At 46.9% G+C, this 22,100-nt stretch overlaps 1 protein-coding gene across 26 annotated transcripts in view; it reads left to right on the top strand.

Moving 5' to 3' along the window:
* The window catches only part of ANK1 (ankyrin 1), a 180,818-nt gene that overhangs the window by 61,811 nt on the left and 96,907 nt on the right, over positions 1–22,100 (top strand). For 23 of the 26 annotated variants that reach the window (XR_014567554.1, XR_014567555.1, XR_014567556.1 and 20 more), the window contains exon 2: positions 16,736–16,837. Coding sequence is in view for 23 of the 26 variants with exons in the window: in XM_083753138.1 (XP_083609264.1) it covers positions 16,736–16,837 (102 nt within the window). In the remaining 3 variants the exon portion in view is untranslated. Of the gene's footprint in view, positions 1–5,347; positions 5,614–16,735; positions 16,838–22,100 lie in introns of those variants that run through there. The other 3 variants (XM_083753134.1, XM_083753129.1, XM_083753122.1) reach the window with 3 other exon arrangements.

The following is a 22,100-nucleotide window of genomic DNA, read 5'->3' as shown; positions in this document are numbered from 1 at the left end:
GCACACAGAACTGCTGCCTGAGAGTCTGAGCTGTGGACCAGGAAGTCCCTGCTGGCTGGCGCTGATGGGACTTGTCACCCAAAGCATCCTCAGGGCACCATGTTGGTGGAGGCTGGAGGGTCCCAGGGTCAGATTCAGTCTCAGGCAGCTTTAGCAGTTCATAGCCATGAGGAGTTAATGAACAATTCCCATTATGGCTTTGAAGATTAACAAAAACCTAAGTACGCTTGGCTGCCTCTGCTTGCATTCATCCCTTCTTGCTGTTCCTTCTTGCTTTAAACTATAAGGTCCTTGGGGCAGGGTCTCCACCGGGGATCTATCCTCCTGTTTTCCTGTCTCTCTCTTTACATTTGCATCTCCTGCTTTGTGAAAACGGCTAAGTGCATTAGAGGGATCTTCAGTCAAATGCCCGTGTCTAATCTAACACCAGGTTCATTTCTTAATTTTGCTGGCAAGAAATAAAACAGCAGCAACTGATACTTGTGGAGTAATTCCGATTTTGGAAGCTGGGGCGAGGGGGAAGGAACAGCACAAGATTCAAGGAAAAGACCTGCAGAGCAGGCAGCCGTGAAATCTTGGCCAGGGATGAGGTGACACTTAGCAATGCGCCAAGCCACACTGGTGCTTGAGGGGTCTTGACTGTAGAGGCGCCATTTTGCCATTAGGTGGAAGTGTTGAGTTTTCTTGGTTTGAGGAAGATTGCTTGGTGCTAAGACATAAGAGCCCACATCAGGATGCACTTCTGAGCCTGCAGACGAAAGGAAGCGGCTGGTTCCAGGCTAGATCCATGGGCTAATTGTCTGTGAGCAGAGAGCGGCATTGAAGCTGGAAGAGCCTTAGCTCAGGGGGAGCATCTGCTTTGCATGCAGAAGGTCCCAGCAGGTTTAGTCTCCACATCTCCTGGTCCAGCTGCAAAAGACTCCCTGCTTAAAACCTGGAGAGCCACTGCCAGCCAGGGTAGGCAGTACTGAGCTCAGTGGGGAAATGGTCTGACTCTGAATAAGACACTGTCCTCTGCTCTTGGGTGGGCTAAGTTAGGAGTCAGGCAACTTCCTGATGGGAAGATGGCTGTTGTCTCTTGGGACACGCATGAGAAGCTGTGCATTTCGCCAGAACAGGCGGCAGGAGTCGGCTTTGCTCTGGAAGTAGGTTGTTCTGCTTTATTTTAGACTGGATTTTTGTACAGTAGGGCTGTGAGCTCAGCTTCTGGTTACTCAAACCACAATTTGGGGCTCAATATCCTTTCATTCTGGGTGTATGTCTTTTGCCCCAGGCACCATTCAGAAGAGCTTGGGGGAAAGAACTGAAGAAGAGCCTTCTGGATGTGGCCGCCTTCCCAGCATCCAGCCAGATGCCTCTTTGGAGCTTCTGGCCTTGGAGCTCAATGGGTCTGTGCTGAGCGCCTGCTCTTTGCTGCAGTCCAAAAACCGGCAACTTGACACACATGCTGAGTACAGCACCAAACGTCTCGTAGCTGATAAATTTGTCTGCTTCATGAAAGAAGGTGGAATTCTCTAGAACCTTTCCTTATCAGTCCAGTGCAGAATTATATGGAGTTGGGTGGAACTGCTGGGTGATGGCATCTGTCTGGGAAAGCAGCCTGAGCTGCCCTGCTATGTCCATTGCACTTTGCAGCATTTGATGCACAGAGGTGTTGTAGTTTTTATTTTATTTTATTTTATTTTATTTTATTTTATTTTATTTTATTTTTTTATTTTATTTTATTTTATTTTATTTTATTTTATTTTATTTATTTCTTGCTGTTCCATTCCAAGGATCTCGGGATGCAGCTGAGGTTACTTAAAGGGTGACTTAGAATCAATAGAATCATAGAATCCTAGAGTTGGAAGAGACCACAAGGGCCATCGAGTCCAACCCCCTGCCAAGCAGGAAACACCATCAGAGCACTCCTGACATATGGTTGTCAAGCCTCTGCTTAAAGACCTCCAAAGAAGGAGACTCCACCACACTCCTTGGCAGCAAATTCCACTGTTGAACAGCTCTTACTGTCAGGAAGTTCTTCCTAATGTTTAGGTGGAATCTTCTTTCTTGTAGTTTGGATCCATTGCTCCGTGTCCGCTTCTCTGGAGCAGCAGAAAACATCCTTTCTCCCTCCTCTATGTGACATCCTTTTATATATTTGAACATGGCTATCATATCACCCCTTAACCTCCTCTTCTCCAGGCTAAACATGCCCAGCTCCCTTAGCCGTTCCTCATAAGGCATCGTTTCCAGGCCTTTGACCATTTTGGTTGCCCTCCTCTGGACACGTTCCAGTTTGTCAGTGTCCTTCTTGAACTGTGGTGCCCAGAACTGGACACAGTACTCCAGGTGAGGTGTGACCAGAGCAGAATACAGTGGCACTATTACTTCCCTTGATCTAGATGCTATACTCCTATTGATGCAGCCCAGAATTGCATTGGCTTTTTTACCTTTCGCATCACACTGTTGGCTCATGTCAAGTTTGTGGTCAACCAAGACTCCTAGATCCTTGGAAGCCCTGATTCTTTATGTGTTTTGTTCTTTCCTCCCCTTGATCTAAAACAAAGTTCAGGCCATCAGGGTGGGGAGGACCAGGGTGAGGAACGCTGTCATCCCCCGTCAGATTTCCAGTCTGCAGCCCATATCTGCCTCCCCTTGCTTGAAATTTCACTTGTGGTGCCTGCTTTCACTTGAAGTCAGTTTAGAAGGCTGCTGCCTCTGTGCCACAAGCCCTGCTGCTGGTCTGCCGAAGGAACAAGCCTTAAGGCAGCCTTTGCCCAGCCAGCACCTGCAGGAGTTTTGGACTACAACTCCCATCACCCCATAAAGGAGCTGATGGGAGTTGCGGTGCACCCGGTTGACAAATGCTGGCATGCTGTGGCGGATAATGCTGGGTCTCTACCCTGAACCCTCCGGCTTTCTCCAGGCTCCCCCAGCACCTTTGCCACCCACAGGACCATTTTTAAAATCCCGCTTTAAAAGTCAAGGTTGGCACTGATGCAAACCCAGAGAGTGTTGTTTTCTAAATCCTGCAGTGCAGTCCAGAGATCCAGATGCCAAATTGCTTCCATTACTGGTTCCCTGGAGTGCCCTCTCCTTGCAGAGTCCATCACTAAAGGCCATGGCAAGGTCATTTGCACAGAGGGGAGCCTCTTCCTTAACATGATCTCCAGCTTAGACTGGAACAGACCCTGGACTGAGACAGATGCTGTAGCTCACGGGTGGGGAACCTCAGCTCTGCAGACGGAATAGGGCAACTGGGCCTCCCTCCCTCACTCTCCAGCTCCTGAGACTCTCCTCTGGCCACACCCTTCCTCCCAGTGCACACTGGCCCTGCTGCCTGTCCTTTCCTGTGCTTTTTCCTCTGGAATTGTGATGTGGGGTCTTCCCCTTACGATGTTCTTCTCCTACATGCCTGGGATGTTGATGTGCATGTCTGTGTGCACACAAGCACCCCACACGGCAGGGGCAGCAGCTGTCATGCCACCAGGTGATGCTGGGATCCCCCCCCAGCCCCAATCAGCATAGCCAGGGGTCAAGGGGGATTGGTGTTGTGGGCCACCAACCTCTGGGTGGCTTCCCTTTCCACACTGCAAGCCGCAGGTCTGTGGAATAATGGAGCAAGCGCCATCCCAGTTCTACAGACTGTCTGGAAGTTTCTGCTTATGGTCCCTCCTCTCCAAAATACTCTTCTGGACCCCAGTGATGCAAGAGTTTGCCAAGCCTGTGTAGTGGAGAGGAACAGAGACAGCGAGAAAGCCCATGTGGCATAGTGGTAAGATTTGAGCATTGGGTTAGTTTTTGGGCGATTCTTGGTCAAATCCCTCCTCCTCCAGTCATGCTCACTGGATGTCCCTGGGCCATTCACCACCTCTCAGACTAACCTCCCTCACAGGGCTGTTGTGAGGAGAAAACAAGGGAGTGCGCGAAACATGTATGCCACCTGGAGCTTGGAGGAAAGGAGCATACAATGCATACAAAGATGATGATGATGATGATGATGATGATGATGATGATGATGATCTCATTGTACATACATTTCATGCCAATGTACAAAATACAATAAAATCAGCCCAAAAGCAGTTTAAAACAGCACAGGAAATAATGGCAGTTAAATTAAAAACATTTCTTTCTTTCTTTCTTTCTTTCTTTCTTTCTTTCTTTCTTTCTTTCTTTCTTTCTTTGGCGATCACTCGTAGCCGAGTAAGATTGTCTTCCATGAACACGGTTTTAACAATGAGGCCCTAAGTGACCGTGGAGGCCAATTCTGGATCCACACGTCCTTCCACAGTGGGGACATTAGTTTCCGGGGGGAGTTGATCACGGTGTGGCTTTGCCAAGCGTGCCTTCCTCTTAGCACGTTTCTCCCTTGCGTCCTGAGTTCGAGTGTCTTCAAAGCCCATGACACCTTTGGTAAAGGCTGTTCTCCAACTGGAGCACTCGCAGGCAAGTGTTGTTGTTGTTGTTATCTCCTTGAACATACATTTAATGGCAATGTAAAAATACAATAAAATCAGCCCCAAAACAGTTTAAAACAGCACAGGAAATAATGGCAGATAAACTTAAAAACAGTACAGAGCTGACAGCTGTGGCAGAGAGTCAAGGTGAGACAGTCTGTTGGAAGAAAAACGTCTTCAGCTGGAAAGTGCAGTTTGTGGGTTCCTGTCACATCTGGACAGGAATGCTGTTCCACAGAACATGAGCAGCAACACTAAAAGCCCTGCTCTGAGTTACTGCAGAATAACCGCTTGTGGGATCTTTGGAACTTGCAGGAGAAGCTTTTTCTCAGACCACAGTGATCTACTGGGGATAAAAGGGATAAATCTCAAGTAACCTAGTCTTGAGCTGTATAAGTTAGTACCAACTTGACCCAGTAGTACTTGGGGGTGGGGGGAGTATTGCCTACAAATGCATATTTTAAAGACATTAAAAACACATTATATTAGGGGGGGAATGCTTGCAAAAATGTGTACATTAGGAAATACTCTAAGCAGAAACTTAAAGAATAAATGGATCAAAAACTGATGTGTAAATGTGGGGAACTACACTGAAGAAATCGGGAAAAGGAGTTGGGAGAAGCCAAAATTGACCGAGTTTGCCCATCCCTGTTTGTGCAGGAGCGTCTCCCCTGGACAAGAGCTGAGCCCTTTGCCTGCCCCTGCTTTCGGCACCAGAATGCCTTGGCCTGGCTCTGTTTTGCTTGTGGCAAGCTTGCCACCCATTGATTCCCCTGCCTGCTGACCGGCATTCCCCCTGAGGGCCAGGCACCTGCATCTCTGCTGACACCCCCCCCCCCCGCCGCCGCCAATGGGTTGGCAGCCAGCAGCCGCTTGTTGCTGAGAGGCAGGCAGCTATTAAATATCCCTGCCTGACATAATGATGGCAAGAAGAAGAAGGAGAAGCGGAACATCTTCCATTAGCATCTGGCTCACTCTGCAGCAGCCACAGAGGCAGGAGGAAGGCAGCCTATATTTTTAGACAGGATGCAACGCAACTTTCCGTCTCACCCAAAGGTGGGGAATAGCTAAGGGAGGAAGAGTGAGAGAGAGAGAGATTGAAGCTGGGCTCAGGTTTCGGCTCAAGCGCTGGGCTATGGCAGCACGGCAAGGGAAGTCTGGGCCAGGCAGTGCTGTGAGTATAAAATGTGCTTTTCCTTCGCACAAAGCCTCCTGTCCCTGTGCTTTCACCCCCCCCCCCCGCCCTGCTTCTCTTGCTCTGGAAATTGCCTGCCTGTCAGAACTTGGGGGTGGAGGTGGGGTAGCATTTCAGCCCTCAAAATTCAGTTTGCATGTTGCTTCACATGTACTTATTTATGTGTCTCTCGAGGGCAGGGGAAAGCTCACACAGAAGGGGAGAGTCCATCTCTCTCCCCCCCCCCCCAGCTGACATACCAAGCCACCCTTTCCCCATTTCTGAGTTGCCTTACAGGCCTTTGGAGTGAGAAATTCCCTTTTGGCTCTGCCTAGTTGTTTGGACTTTAGGACAACATGTAAAGTTCAGGCCAGAGGGTGGTGGCAGCTGCAGAGTCTTGTCCTCCAGCAGTTAAAAAACTGAGCAAGCAGAAGGGCACACAAGACTTCTCTTAGACAAGCTCCTAAATCCATTTCTGCACGGGAAAAACAAGCAAACTGATGTCCTCCTCTGTCCAAGTTTAGTGAGCTAATGGCTTTATTTCACTTTTCCCTGGTCCTCTTTCCACCATCTCTCTCTCTCGCAGTCACCCTTTGTGGGGCCACACTCACTACTCTGCATGGAAGGGCCAGTGTTCTTTGGTTGCAGCTGTTCCAGTAAGCCTCAGCGATGGCATGCAATCTGTGTGTTTGCCTTCAGATGGCTGAACTGCAAGCCATCCTACCCCTGTGGTTGCCCAGCGCAAAGTGAGGGACACCCCCTCCTCTGTGCATTGCAGAGAACTTGGGGGCAGGAGATGTGTGTGATTTACATGCAAACTTCAGCTTCCTGAAACAAATCACAAACCAAAACACATACTTCGGCAGTTTGCAATGCAGTTCCCCAGACAAATAATGTGTACCACGATGCATACTTACATATGTGAAAATGTGCATGTAAATGCATATATTAGTAAGACTAATATACAAAAAATGCATTGTGGTAGAAAAATTTGTTTGCAAATTTTGTTAGACAAAATTGCATACAATTATGCATAAGATGCATATATACAAAGTGGTATATACAAATTGTGTAACAGTAATATATCTATATTAAAATGCCGATGAATTTTCATGAAGAATCTTTTTTAAAAAATTGCAAACTGATGCAGAAATGCGGAGAACTTGGAGCTGGAAAAACTAGTGAAATAAAGGGAAATTGGGATGCTCCTCCTCCTAGGGCCAGAGACTGCCTTCCACCAAGGGCTCTAGCATACTCTGATAGGTGCGGGTGGGACCAAGCTCTCTCCCCCCACACCTCCGCCTTTCTCTTTACGCCACAGCCTTTGGAGATACTCAGAAGCAGCTGGAGAGATTCCTGCCACTTCTGAAAGAATCTGAAGCGAAGGGAGAGCCTGGTTGCTGTTGTCTCCTGAGTCCTTTGCAGGTGCCAGAGGACTTGGATGAAGAGCAGGATGGAGTGGTCATCGTTGACCCACAAGCAATGGCTTCAGTCGAGGCCAGCCAAAATGTTTGAGGCCCCCGGAGATGGATGCATCCCATAGGCCTGTAAGAGGTAGACCGTTCACTTGCAGAAGGCCTTCTCCCACATTTGCCATTGTGGGGCTTCGTGATGCCAGAACAATACCAGGGTGGCACACCTGCCAGAATCTCTTGGGTACTTATAATAGTACACACTACCCAAGCATCCTCCCACCTGATTTGCAGGGGACCCTCCTGCACTTCTTAAAGAGCAGCTGAAGCTCAAAGAGACGATTTTGATGCACATGTGTGGTGGTGGTGGTGGGGAGAAACTAAGGGCTATAGCTCAGAGGTAGAGCATCTGCTTTGCATGCAGAAGGTCCCTGGTTCAATCCCTGGCATCTCCAGGGAAAGCTAGGAGAGACTGTCTGAAGCTTTAGAGAGTCCCTGCCAGTCAGTGTAGCCAATACAGAGCTAGAGTGACTGACTGTCTGACTTTGTATATGGCAACTGCCTGTATTTCTGTGCTGGAAGGGTGTGCATCAGGACGGAGAACCTCAGATACCAGGGAAGTCCTGTGCCCCTTCAGACTCCTGGGGACCTTCTTCAGACCAGATCCCCTCCCGGCCACGGCCTCCCATCCTCAGGCCTTGCTTCTCACTCTCCTGGATTGCTTCTTGTCAACTCTGGCTTGCCTCAAAGGCGGTGGGGTGGGGGAGGGAGGGGTGTATAAGCTATCCTACTGTACAAAAGTAATGTTTTAATTTGTTGCTGTACCCATGTTTGCCTCTGGCTTGCCCATCACTGGCATGTGGCCTCCAGAAGATTGCCTGGAAGAGAATGTGGCCCTTTGGCTGCCAAAGGTTCCCTACCCCTGGTCTGCAGGCTAGCACCATTTCTCCTAAATACTCAACATAGTAATAGTGGTTGACCAGGTACCAGTGGAATAAAACAGAGGAGGGAAGGGATCTGGACACGCCATTCTGGAACATGAAAGGGCCATTTTATGAATGACCCAAAGAGGCTGGATTGGTTTGTGCCAAATGCTAATTGACAGTGGTGAGGCTGCCATTTGGATTTTCTGCCACATGCACCCAAATGCCTTCTGCTGGTCTTAGAGGTTGTCGCTTTTTAGGAATATGGGAAGCCGGTCCCTCTATTTGTCCATGTGCTGCAGGGATAGCAAGACATGATGTTCCCCAGATGTTGCTGAACTCCAGCTCCCATCAGCCTCAGGCAGAAGCCCATGGTCAAGAATGATGGGAGTCCAGGAACTGCTGGAGGGCAACAGACTGGCTGCCATTGATTTGGTCCAGTGTTGTCTATTCTGAATGGCTGCATCTCTCCAGGGATTCAGGCAGAGTTCCTTCCTTTCTTAGGAGAAGGAATGGGGCTCAGTAGCAGAGCATCAGATTGGCCTGCAGAAGGTCCCTGATACAACCCCGGCATCTCCAGGCCAGGCTGGGGAAGATTCTTCTCTGAAACCCCGGAAAACTGCTGCCAGCCAGTGTGGATTATGGGGAGCTGCCCTGTGGCCTTCTAACTGTTGCTGGACTCAAACTCCGATCAGCCCCATCTAGCTTGGCCACTGGTCAAGCTACCAAGGCCACTGGAATTGGAAGTTGTAGTCTAGCAACATCTGGAGGGCTGCAGGATAGCCAAACCTCATGTAGACCATAGTGAGCTAACCAAAACAGGAATCTGGCTCAGTGTACAGCAGCTTGCTGTCATCACCTGCTTCCTGACCCTTTTACCTGAAGATACCAAGAGTTGAACGTGGAACCTTCTGTTTGCAAAGTGGGCTTTCCACCACAAAGTTAGGGCTAGTACCCAAAGCTGAGAGAGCTTTGATTGTCACTTTAGAATGGATCTAGTACCCCTTCATGGATCACTGCCTTGCCATGGCAAAGGGGCTTGAATAACTCAGAGAAGCTATGAACTATGCCATGCAGGGCCACCCAAGACGGACAGGTCAAGGTGGAGAGTTTTGACCAAATGTGATCCACCTGGAGCAGGAACCAGCAAGCCATTCCAGTATCCCTGCTAAGAAAACTCCATGGACAAAGACAACAGGCATATAAAAGTTATGACGCTGGAAGATGAGCCCCTCAGGTTGGAAGGCATCCAACATGCTACTGAGGAAGAGCAGATGACAAGTACAAGTAGATTCAGAGCTGATGAAGCGGCTGGGCCAAAGCCGAAAGGTTGCTCAGTTGCAGATATGCCTGGAAGTGAAAGGAAAGTCCAATGCTGTAAAGAAAAATATTGCATAGGAACCTGGAATGTAAGAACCATGAACCTGGGTAAGTTGGATGTGGTCAAAAATGAGATGGCAAGAATAAATATAGACATCCTGGGCATCAGTGAACTAAAATGGACGGGAATGGGTGAATTCAGTTCAGATGACCATCATATCTACTACTGTGGGCAAGAATCCTGTAAAAGAAATGGAGTGGCCCTCATAGTCAACAAAAGAGTGGCGAAAGCTGTACTGGGATTCAATCTCAAAAATGATAGAATGATCTTGATACGAATCCATGGCAGACCTTTTAACATCACAGTAATCCAAGTTTATGCACCAACTACTGGTGCTGAAGAAACTGAAATTGACCAATTCTATGAAGACTTACAACACCTTATAGAAATGACACCAAAGAAGAAGGATGTTCTTCTCATTATAGGGGATTGGAATGCTAAAGTAGGGAATCAAGAGATAAAAGGAACAACTGGCAAGTTTGGCCTTGGAGTTCAGAACGAAGCAGGGCAAAGGCTAATAGAGTTCTGTCAAGAGAACAAGCTGGTCATCACAAACACTCTTTTCCAACAACACAAGAAACGACTCTACACATGGACATCACCAGATGGGCAGCATCAAAATCAGATTGATTATATTCTCTGCAGCCAAAGATGGAGAAGCTCTATACAGTCAGCAAAAACATGACCTGGAGCTGACTGTGGCTCAGATCATCAGCTTCTTATAGCAAAATTCAAGCTTAAACTGAAGAAAGTAGGAAAAACCACTGGGCCGGTAAGATACAATCTAAATCAAATCCCTTATGAATACACAGTGGAAGTGAGGAACAGGTTTAAGGATTTAGATTTGCTGGACAGAGTGCCTGAAGAACTGTGGATGGATGCTCGTAACATTATACAGGAGGCAGCAACGAAAACCATCCCAATGAAAAGGAAATGTAAGAAAGCAAAGTGGCTGTCCAACGAGGCCTTACAAATAGCGGGGGAGAGAAGGCAAGCAAAATGCGAGGGAGATGGTGAAAGATACAGGAAATTGAATGCAGATTTCCAAAAAATAGCAAGGAGAGACAAGAATGCCTTCTTAAACGAGCAATGCAAAGAAATAGAGGAAAACAATAGAATGGGAAAAACCAGAGATCTGTTCAGGAAAATTGGAGATATGAAAGGAACATTTCGTACAAAGGACAAAAGTGGTAAGGACTTAACAGAAGCAGAAGACATAAAGAGGAGGTGGCAAGGATACACAGAGGAATTATACCCCAGGTAGTGTGGTTGCTGACCTTGAGCCAGACATCCTGGAGAGTGAAGTCAAATGGGCCTTAGAAAGCACTGCTAATAACAAGGCCAGTGGAAGTGATGATATTCCAGCTGAACTATTTAAAATTTTAAAAGATGATGCTGTGCTACACTCAATATGCCAGCAAGTTTGGAAAACTCAGCAGTGGCCAAAGGATTTGAGAAGTCTACATCCCAATCCCAAAGAAGGGCAGTGCCAAAGAATGCTCCAACTACCGCACAATTGCACTCATTTCACATGCTAGCAAGGTTATGCTTAAAATTCTACAAGGCAGGCTTAAGCAGTATGTGGACTGAGAACTCCCAGAAGTGCAAGCTGGATTTCAAAGGGGCAGAGGAACCAGAGACCAAATTGCCAATATGCCCTGGATTATGGAGAAAGCTAGAGAGTTCCAGAAAGACATCTACTTCTGCTTCATTGACTATGCAAAAGCCTTTGACTGTGTCAACCACAGCAAACTATGGCAAGTTCTTAAAGAAATGGGAGTGCCTGATCACCTCATCTGTCTCCTGAGAAATCTCTATGTGGGACAAGAAGCTATAGTTAGAACTGGATATGGAACAACTGATTGGTTCAAAATTGGGAAAGGATTACGACAAGGCTATATATTGTCTCCCTGCTTATTTAACTTATATGCAGAATTCATCATGCGAAAGGCTGGGCTGGATGAATCCCTAGCCGGAATTAAGATTGCCGGAAGAAATATCAACAACCTCAGATATGCAGATGACACAACCTTGATGGCAGAAAGTGAGGAGGAATTAAAGAACCTTTTAATGAGGGTGAAAGAGGAGAGCACAAAATATGGTCTGAAACTCAAGATCATGTCTACTGGGCCCGTCACCTCCTGGCAAATAGAAGGGGAAGAAATGGAGGCAGTGAGAGATTTTACTTTCTTGGGCTCCATGATCACTGCAGATGGTGACTACACGAAATTAAAAAATGCTTGCTTCTTGGGAGAAAAGCAAAGACAAACATAGACAGCATCTTAAAAAGCAGAGACATCACCTTGCCAACAAAGGTCCGTATTGTTAAAGCTATGGTTTTCCCAGTAGTGATGTATGGAAGTGAGAGCTGGACCATAAAGAAGGCTGATTGCCAAAGAATTGATGCTTTTGAATTATGGTGCTGGAGGAGACTCTATGGAGTCCCATGGACTGCAAGGAGATCAAACGTATCCATCCTTAAGGAAATCAGCCCTGAGTGCTCACTGGAAGGACAGATCCTGAAGCTGAGGCTCCAATCCTCTGGCCACTTCATGAGAAGAGAAGACTCCCTGGAAAAGACCCTGATGTTGGGAAAGATGGAGGGCACAAGGAGAAGGGGACGACAGAGGACGAGATGGTTGGACAGTGTTCTTGAAGCTACCAACATGAGTCTGACCAAACTGCGGGAGGCAGTGGAAGACAGGAGTGCCTGGCGTGCTCTGGTCCATGGGGTCACGAAGAGTCGGACATGACTAAATGACTAAACAACAACAACAAGTGCCCTCTACTTGCCGCCTCCGTTTTGTGGCCCCTGGCTACATTCCAGGAAGAGTCTACTCAATCTTTGCATATTTCACTGTGCAAAAATGGGTGGAGTTATTTCCACCCTTTCAAGGAGTGGCAAGGAGACAGTTCTTCTGCCCAACCCTCTTGGTTATGCTGCCACCAGCAGAAACCCTTTAGGGTACAGTCTCTGCCAGCAATGGCCCAAGATGTTTCGTTACCTGAGGTGAAGCAGACGATGGTGCCATCCCATGACTAAAGAGTGCTAAAGAGCAGGTTTGGGGGGGAAAGTGGCACGGCAAAGGCAAAAATGGTTGGACTCATGCCTAGAAAGCACAGGACAAGCAGAAGCATGGGTGAGCCCTAACAGGAGACATGGCAGAGGGGATGTGTAGTTTGGAAAAAGTGGATGGGCAAGCAGAACTGTGGGCTTCACTCCCATGGGAAACAGAGATGGCCTTAAAAGAAGAGTAGACAAATTCTTGGAGGATCCAGCTTTCCATGGCTCCTACGCACAGTGGCTGTGCTCTCAGGCTTCCCATTGGCATTGGGTTGGCCATTGGGAGAAGAGAATGCTGGGTGACGTGGGCCATTGGCCTGATCCAGAGGGCTCATCTTATCTTCTGACGACAGGACAGCATCCTTCATTGTAATGTAGGCTAGCAGGCTAGTGCAGGGCAGGCTGCATGGCACAAACACCTCTGCCCTCCAACATCTTGCCCTCAGTCCTCCATCACTTGGCTGCCCTCCTCTCCAAGCAGCCGCTGCCTGAGATGGCTGCCTCACCCTGACCAATGGCAGGGCTGGCACTGTTGTCCGCCATTCAAGGCCAGGGGGACCAGTCCTGGCATGAAATACCATGGGGTCATAAGGCTCTCTCTCATACAGAGTCAGGCTTTTCTTTCATCCAGCTCAATATTTATCTGCACTGACGGGCGGAATGGAAGGTGGTCTTTCTGCATCCAGAGTCAGAAGCCCCTACTTAGCTTTTAGGCATGGAGGAAGCTGTCTTAAAGAGAGCCAGACCATTGGTCCACCCATCTCTATAACTGAGAAATCGGGGGGGGGTCCTTTCCCAGCCACCCTGGAGACGCCAGGGATTGAAACCTGGGATGATGTTCACGCAACAGGCATGTGCTCTTCCCACTGAGCTGTGGCTTTCTAGGGCCTTTGCACAAAGCCTGCCTCCATTCACAAATCTCTCTCCTCCCTGTGGTGCCAGCTCTCTTTTGCCTCTCCCCTCTCCTGGACTCAAGAGGCCTCCTTCTCTGGGCCAGGGTCCCACATAGGAAGTGTGCAGTTAATTATAGCCAGAGCATCTTGGTTATCTCATCTGCTCGGACACCTGCCTGCTCTACTTTCATTTTGAGAAGTGTAAGGGGGGGAGGGGGGTTTCCATTCCCAAAGGCTTATGCAAGAGTTCAAATTTGAGTAGGGTCAAGCTAAGCAGCAGAGAAGGGACCCATGTCCGTTTTCAGTGCTAAATGCCGGCTGCTGCTCTAGTCTGCGGGGTCTGCCCCTCCTGGGTCCGAGAGGGACACTGTTTCCCTTTGAAGAGAGCTGAAAGTGGCTCTGGAGCTCCTCCGGATGACCCCTGCTTATGGGGCATGAGTTGCTTGCATAACGTCCGTGTCCAGTTTTGTCTGTGTCCTGAGCATTTTTTCTGATTTGTTGTGGGGCAGACATAGGACAGCAAGCCTTTGTCCCTTTTTGCCTGTGCTGGGGTTGCACATCTTCCTCTTAACCATTCATTAATTCCACACTTATCAGTGCATTTCGTTGTCAGTTTTCTAACAGCAAAGAGTCCGTTGGTTTGTTTGTTTGTTTTAAAAAGTGGATTTGTTGTGACAGAGCACTTTATTCCCCTTTGAATTGCACAAACCTCAATTTCCCAGCATGTGGTTGAATACCTCCAGCAAAGTACTGATAGTCTGGAGGCGACCTCAGAGAGGCTTTGCTGCCTAGGCTGTGCAGGTGCTATATCCTTTTGTCCTGCTGCTTCAGGTGTCTGAAGTGCGGGGGGGGGGGGCAAGCATACTGTAAAACAAAGATCTACCATGAGGCCTCTCTCAGGCCATCTTTTACATCCACTTATAGAAAACCAAAGGGTTTGCACATAAGCATATTGTACAGCTTTCATGTTTGCCAAGGGCTCCAACAAACCAACTGCCTGCCTGCCTGCCTGCAATCCTGGAGAGCTGCTGCCTGTCAGTGTAGACAGCGATGAGCTAGATGGATCAGGGGTCTGACTCAGCCAGATCTAATCAGCCAGATCTATGGTTTCAGCTGCAAATCTATTAAGTTTTTTTTGTTTTTTTAAACCACCCACTGGGAAAGGAGGCACGAGGCTCTGGCAGCACGCTGGAGTCCTCCTTCCTCCTTCCCAAAGCTGGGCAAGCTCTTACTGGGCTTGGGGAAGGAGGCAAGAGGCCCACGTCCCAATCTTTCTTGGCTGAACTTTGGAGGGTTTGCTGTAGTCAGCTGTGATGCCTCTACCTGTGAACACCCAGGGAAAGCTGTCGGCAGGCTGAATGCGATGTTTCTGAAAGAGGTGAGAATTACGGAACAGACACATCACTAAAACTTAATTTAAACAATGTGAGATTTGGTTACCATATCTTGTTTATAAGAATGTACCAATGTTATGTTTGTTTTTCATTTTTTGGGAAAAAGATCTGGTCATGTTCATGAACTTACATGCTAACTTTTCTATTTACCCTTTTTTTGTGAGCTGTTCTGGGCAGAATATAGGTAGTGTGGGATATAAATGCTAAAAAAAGCAAAAAATAAAAAATAAAAGGCAAATGCATCTGTGGAAAGGCTGTAGTTCAACGGTAGAGAACTTGCATTGCACACAGAAGGTTCCTCATTGGATCCCCAGCATTTCCAGGTAGGGCTGTAATTGGGGTGCCCTGGGACAAAGGCAGAGTCCAAGGCACCTCCAAAGAAAGTGGGGCTGTCCCACTTAAGACAAGGCAATTGGTAGGTCTGCTACAGCATGTCATTTGTTGACTGCATTGTGAGTGCAAAATCAGCCCACGGTCAGCTCTTGCGATAAAAACAATCTGCTGTGTCAGCCTAAGAGGAGAGCTCCCAATGCTCTCCCCAAATCAGGACCTTCAGCTCCTTCTCTGCTTAGCTGGTCATTGTGGCCATACAGAGTCAGGCGGTCCTTTGGTGGACCTGGCACAGGGCAGCATCTATCTCCCTATGTATTTCTGAGTTAGGAATACTTAGGCTGGCATTATGGATGTTGTTGGATTTAGAAGCTTTGGAAGGGGAGAAATCCCTCTGAGATGTAAAAGCACAGTGATCAGTGGCAATATTGCCTTCAGTTTCATCAGCATTTAATGTTTTTGTTTAAGGCATCTGTTGGGTTTTTTTTTAATAAAATGTTAAAACTAAAAAATTTGCCAAAAAGTAAATACAAAAAACCCAACCTGTTTTGTTTTAATTCTAATTGGATACTCTGAAGCAGGAGGGGGGAGCCCTCCAAGCATCCCTGGCGAGCCTGGCCAGTGGATGAGGGGAGCTGTAGTTCAACGATGTCTGGAGGACTAAAGGTTCCCCCTGCTTGTTTTGAAGGGAAGCCCCTGACCTCCACAGGGGAGCTGAGGAAGGACACCTCTTGCGGAGCTCCGTGTCATAAGATATGCAACGCTTCTGCTGAAAATGGAGAAATTAGATTCAGTTTACATTTAACGGTAGTAAACCTACCAAATCCACACTCTGTGAAACAATATGCAAACTGAAGCACAGCTGTTCTTTAGCATTTGTACTTTTCTGAATGTCCTCAGTGCAGTTCTCCAGACAAGGAATGCGTGTAAAGATGCCTATCTTTGAGATCTACAGGAATAGGTCGGTATACAAATTTAATAAAGAAATAAAAATAAATATTGTAGGGTAAGTGTAAATAGCATAGAAAAGTGCATTATATTTGGAGAAATTACTTTGTAAAAATGTGTGTTTTAGTGGTGTGGGGCAGGGAAACTTGCTGCTTAGTGATATCAAGACATACAGTGAGTGGTGCCACGTGTTACGGAGGGGGAGGGAAAAACTTGGTGCAGTGGTACCTCGGGTTACATACGCTCCAGGTTACATAGGCTTCAGGTTACAGACTCCACTAACCCAGAAATAGTGCTTCAGGTTAAGAACTTTGCTTCAGGATGAGAACAGAAATCGTGTTCCGGTGGCGCGGCAGCAGCGGGAGGCCCCATTAGCTAAAGTGGTGCTTCAGGTTAAGAACAGTTTCAGGTTAAGTACGGACCTCTGGAACGAATTAAGTACTTAACCCGAGGTACCCCTGTACGCGCATTTGCCATATTGGGCGGCAGGTCTGTGTTTCTTTTAACAGTGTTCTTCCTTCAGTCAAAATGCTGGTTAGACTTAGAAGGGCTTGGCCTCGCCTTCCCTGGGTGCTGGCTGGCACCAAGACCTACTCCCTGAGACACTAACTTTCTGTGTGCAAGGATTTGTTTATTTTTGTGTGGAGGAGCAATCAGGTGAGCCCCCACCTGCAATCGGAATCCCAGATGCTGCTTAACCACATCAGCGAGAGCTGCACTTCAGCTATTGCAGGTTAGCCCAATACACCCACTAACAATGCCTCTTCTCTTTCCAAGGCTGATGCTGCGACCAGCTTCTTACGGGCGGCACGATCTGGAAACTTGGACAAGGCTCTGGACCACTTGAGGAATGGTGTGGATATTAACACCTGCAACCAGGTAGGCCATGAGCTCTTCCCTGACACCCCCTATCCTTGGTCCACCAGCTTTTGGCTTGGTCTTGATTGATCCAGCCATGGGCTTGCGTTCTGCCCTTGGGTTCTAATCAGATGCTGTTCAGGTGGCCTCATGGCCCTCCAGCTTGTGCCAGCTGCGGTGCCAGGTAAGAGGTAGAAGATCAGCTCCCTCATTTTTTAGAGCTCTTGAGTTTCCCTCATTCTTCTGCCAGGCAGAATTTTTCTTGCAGTCTAAGCTCCAGAATGTGTAAAGTAATAATAAAAAGAGCACCCCTGGGCATGTGCAGAATATGTTTCACTCACTGATGAATAACTATGGCTTGTATCTTGTATTTTCATGTTGTGAAGCGCCTTGAGATCTATTAAATACAAATTTACTAAAGATAAATAAGTAAATAAGTAAAATAGATAATATAATTAGTGCACATCCAGATGGCTTGAACTTTAGGGATTGTGTGGAGGGAAGAGAGACCTTTCTTGCCATGGAATGCTTTCTGCCTTAAATAATCATTTGTAAACATATTTATTTACCACTATGCATAAACTTAAAAAAAAAAAATAGAGCTGTTTATAATTGTACATAAAACCAGGCAGTAAAAATCATATAAAATGTCAAAATTAGAAGCCAGCTGACTATTGTGGAAAGGTGTTTTCTTAATTGCCTGACGGAATAGAAGTGTTTTCACCAGGAGGTTAAAAGTGGAAACAGAAGGCACCTGCTGAATCTCTATGGGCAGATTATCCCGCAATCCTGGGCCCAGGACCCTAAAGGCTTGGCTTCCTGCTGTTGTCAAATGATCCCCACCAACTCGGTAGACAACCAGTGACGCTCCTGCAGATGCTCAGTGACGGGCTGTAAGGGTTCAGGCGATCCCTGAGGTAACCTCAACCTCAGTTCTTCAGGGCTTTCAGGGCCTAACCAGGAGAGAGTTAGGTGGCGTAGCCTCCTGCACAACTGCATGGCGGAAGTTAAGTACAGAATTCTGCATCTTCATTTCTCGAGCTGAAGGAAAATGTCCAGGATTCCTGGCCTGAAAGAGGGAACCTTCTGGATCTGTGTGGAGCTGCCCAGTGTGATGAACAGTCAGAGCTGCTGGTCAAAGGGTGCCACAAGATTCCTAGGTTCCAGAGTGACCTTGCCCACCCATTGGCTCTTCTTGACCCGGATCATGGCCTGGGCAAATGATGTATCAAGTATAGAAACAAGGGAGTCGTGTAGCACCCAAATGTATCCCTCACCACATCCCTCCACTTTTACAGCTGGCCCTGCCCACCCTGGCATGTGGCCCCAGAAGCTTATTCAGAGGGAAATGTGGCCTTTTGTCTGAAAAAAGCTCCTTACTATTGCAATATGCCCCTGGATGTGAGAGGGCTTTCCTTCTTCCTGCCTCACCTGTGAGCTGTGCGGAGGTGCTCAATAAACAGAATGCCGGACTAGGCAGGCCTTTGCTCTGTTCCAGCAGGGCTGCTCTTATGTAGCTAAGAAGACATCTGGCAGTTTGCTTTTAAGGCGTGTGTGCAAGAGAAAGTCCAAGCTACAAGGTGACTTTTGCAGGGGAAGGATTTGGGCTATTCTACCTGCTGCATAAAATATTCTGGAGAGGGCTCTTCCTGTCTCCCAGAACCCAAACAAACAAGCCAGAGTCCTTCATTAAGGGAGAGCACAAGAGCCAGTGCCCTTGGGGAGCCCATTTTGCATTCCCCACTGGCAGGCTTGCATGCAAGGTGGGGGAAGGGCCTCCACAGGCAGACGGTGACTCACCTGGCTCATCCCCAGAGCCACATTTGGGCTGCTTCAGAATGCTGATGGAGTGGGCTTGCATGGAAACCAGTCATCTGCCATCTCTGCCCTGCATGCCCTGGAGGCTCTTCCAGGGAAATAGTTGCTGGAGCTTACAAATAGGAATCTTGGAGTCACAGCGCAGTTGGGCACGGAATGCCCAAAGTGAGGAATCAGCTCTTTATTGTCAAAAGTGCACTTAGCATGTTAAGGAAAGACATGTCCATCCCATCTCTCAGCTGCTCCCAAGTGTGCACCCAATGAAGCAGCTGCCACAACAGACAGGCCCCACCTCCCACCTCTGCTTATGTATCTCGCCCACCTGAGCTGTGTGCAAGCAGGTGAAGGCTGCGTCAGCGTACAACCTGTTTCTGCTCCCCCCTCTCCAGTCCTTGTCTGGTCCTGTAGTTTGCTGAAGTTGCTGAGAACTCTCTCTTGGAGATCCCTTGTCCCTCTCACACAACTGCATTTCCAGGAGAGGGGAATGACTATGAAACCAGGTCTTTGTGTCTGCTGTGTGGAGATGTGGCTGCATGTTTTTTACCGAGTGGCACGGCTCACTTCTCTTTCCCTTGCAGGCTTCCTAGAGTCATTACTCCCTTGACTCTGCTAGGGAAACGGTGTTAGCATTTCACACCTCTGGTGTGTAATTAACCTGCTTCTGAGCTCATGTCATGAACCTGCCTGCCCAAAGTAGAGAAGTACAGCATGAGTTAGAATGCAGTCAGCAACAGAGAGGCTTGCATTTCTCTCAGACAGCTGGAAGCAGTCGGCTGTCAACCCTCCCCCCTTTCTTGACAATGAAATGAAGGCAGCCCTGTTTAGGGAAGCTTTTAATGTTTAATATACTATTGTATTTTAATATTATGAGCGGGGTATAAAAATTATTATTATTGTTGTTATTATTATTATTATTATTATTATTGTTGCCATTAGCAGAGGGTGGGCTGGAGAGAAGCCAACTCTATCAAGAAGCACAGGGAGGCTCGGAAGACAGGAAGGTAAGCATTTCCTCACTGGAAGAGGAGGCAGTTAACTCCATGAGCCCAAGGAGTAGACGAATAGGGAAAATATTAGACAGAAAACAAACCCAGAAACATAAGGGTCATAGGTTCAGAATATTCTGCAGAAGCAGGAAGCAGTCTTCAGAAGGGTCAACTGAATCGTAAGAGACGGATGCTCGGCTAGAGCTTCAGAGGCTAATTGTTTGCTTTGCAATAATTACAACTTGCAGAGGCTTCCGGGTTGGCACCTCTGGCAATGGCGGAGCTCCTCCGATCGGGAGGAACTTGCTCTGTGAAAAGCAGGGTCTGACTGCCACGGCAAAGGCGGAGACCCATAGAAATCACAGGCGGGAGAAGCCTGTGAACTTGGGATTCGGCTGGCACCTTTTGCGCCTCCCCTACTCGCGGGGAAACCCTGTTTTGGGGACCCGGAGTGACGTGGGGTGAGTGGCGCGGTGCTTTGAATCGACGGCTTCTTTCACGGAGTGAAGCCGCATTGCTGCTGCCGGAGAGCGCTGACATTTTCCTGTGGACAATTGGATTTTAAACAACTACCCGTGAGTAGAACGAAAAATTGGATCTTTAAATACTTTAATTTGGCACCGAAGCGGGAAGGTTCTAAACAGGAAGTCCGCCTTCCGCTTTTGTAACTAGACTGAAGCAAAGACGCTACAAGCTAAAGTCTCTGAAAGTTTTTGACAAAGGATTAAATTCCTATCGGTTAAAAATACAAAACCCCCCCTTGGAAGCAGGAGAAGAGGGGGGAAATTTTGGACCTAGTGAGCCTGCAGGAGAGAGTGAAAAATCAAATTACCACTGCTCTGAACCTGGGAACGGGCTGCCAGATGACGTTTGGGGAATGTTCATTGACAGAACGGATTTGACAGCTAGCTAAAATAAGAATAAGATACTGTTTCCATTGTCCTCTTCTGCGTTTAAAAAGGAGGAAAAAGTAACTGAAAATCGAAACTATTTTTATTGCTTGAGTTGTGCTTGAAAGGATTGATACAAGTGGAAACTGTTTCCCTCTAGAGGGAGCATGTGAAACTGTTACAGGAGTGTAACAGGGAGATCTCCAGCTGCAAGATAAGGATTCTGAGAACCAGAGATTGACCTTGGACCATTCAAAATGTTGACAGGAGAAGCCATTGTGACTGTATTATGCAAGATAAGCTACTCGTTGGAACAGCTTCATAAAAAGACAGATGACACGATTTTTAAAATTGATAACTTGGAACAGAAAGTGACTAATTTGAGTCAAAAAGCGAGCACCAATACAGAAATAATTCACGACTCAGCACAGGAATATACCTTTGTCAGGACAAATGGTGGAGGAAAAGGAGAAAGCTGTTGTGGTGAAACCTAAAGTAGTACAAGCGGGATCCTTAGTCTTACAGAAGCAAATTGAGGACTATAAATTGAGGCATTTTATGATTGAATCTAGCAAAAGTCAGACTTTGAGGATTGGATCCCGGCTTGGACTGAAGAAGGAAAGTTGGAAAGATCCCTCTATCCAGGGATCAATTGACTTTTGGGACATGGGCTTGGGTTTGGAGAAGATTGAAGTTTTGGGGGCCTTTGGATCTGGAGGAATCCTGAAATACGTCCTGAAACACTTTATGGACCTTAGCTTTAACTATGGAAATTTGGCTGAACTGTTCAGAAGGAATAAAAGTACTGTTAGGTTGGAGTTTTCCCGAGATTTGCTCCTTAGCATTAAAGAATATGAAGAAGATCTGCAGAAGGGACTTGGAAAAGAGTTAAGAGCCTCGGACATAAGATCTCCAGGTTGATGGACTATATAGAACTGACGGAAAGGACTGGCAGAATCCGAAACCAGGGAGAGGAGATGGTGGAAGAAGACTGGAAAATTTAAAGTTTATATTTAGAAATATTGTAAAAGTAATGACTGCTAGAAAAATGGTGGAATGATATTTTATGGATTTAGCAGAAATGTTATAAGAAGTTAAGTATATATAAATATTTTAGTTTTAATGGGAAATAAGGTTTAAAAATATGTTATTTATATTATGACAGAAAATAGAGAAAGATGGAAAGGATTTGCTGAAACAATTAGTAGAAGTGGGATACAAAAAGGGAGGTGAGAGGAGGTCGAGGAAACAAGGGAAGGAATGATAGAGTATGGAAAAGGAGGGATGTTTTTAAATTGTTTTTGTTTTGCTTTATTTATGTTTAGTTTAATGGGTTTAGGTTGTGTTTTGTATTGTTTATATATTGTACTGTATTGCTTTTCTTTTTCTTTTTCTTCTTTCCTGTTTTTTCTTTTTTGTCTTTTCTTTTTCTTCTCCTTTTTTGTAACTTTTAAAAGTAATAAATATTCTTTTAAAAAAATAATAATTACAACTTGCGTGCTGTGTTATCAAGACGGCAGCCTGGGCTCCTGACAGCTCAGAGGTTATGTGACCTTGACCTTAATGCTAGGACCTTGGGCTGCTTTGGGC

This window comes from Podarcis gaigeae, assembly GCF_964106915.1.
Source record: "Podarcis gaigeae genome assembly, chromosome: 8".
Classification (NCBI taxonomy): Eukaryota; Metazoa; Chordata; class Lepidosauria; order Squamata; family Lacertidae; genus Podarcis; species Podarcis gaigeae.
Note: the sequence above shows the minus strand (reverse complement) of the source record. Positions and strands in the feature narration are given on the sequence as shown.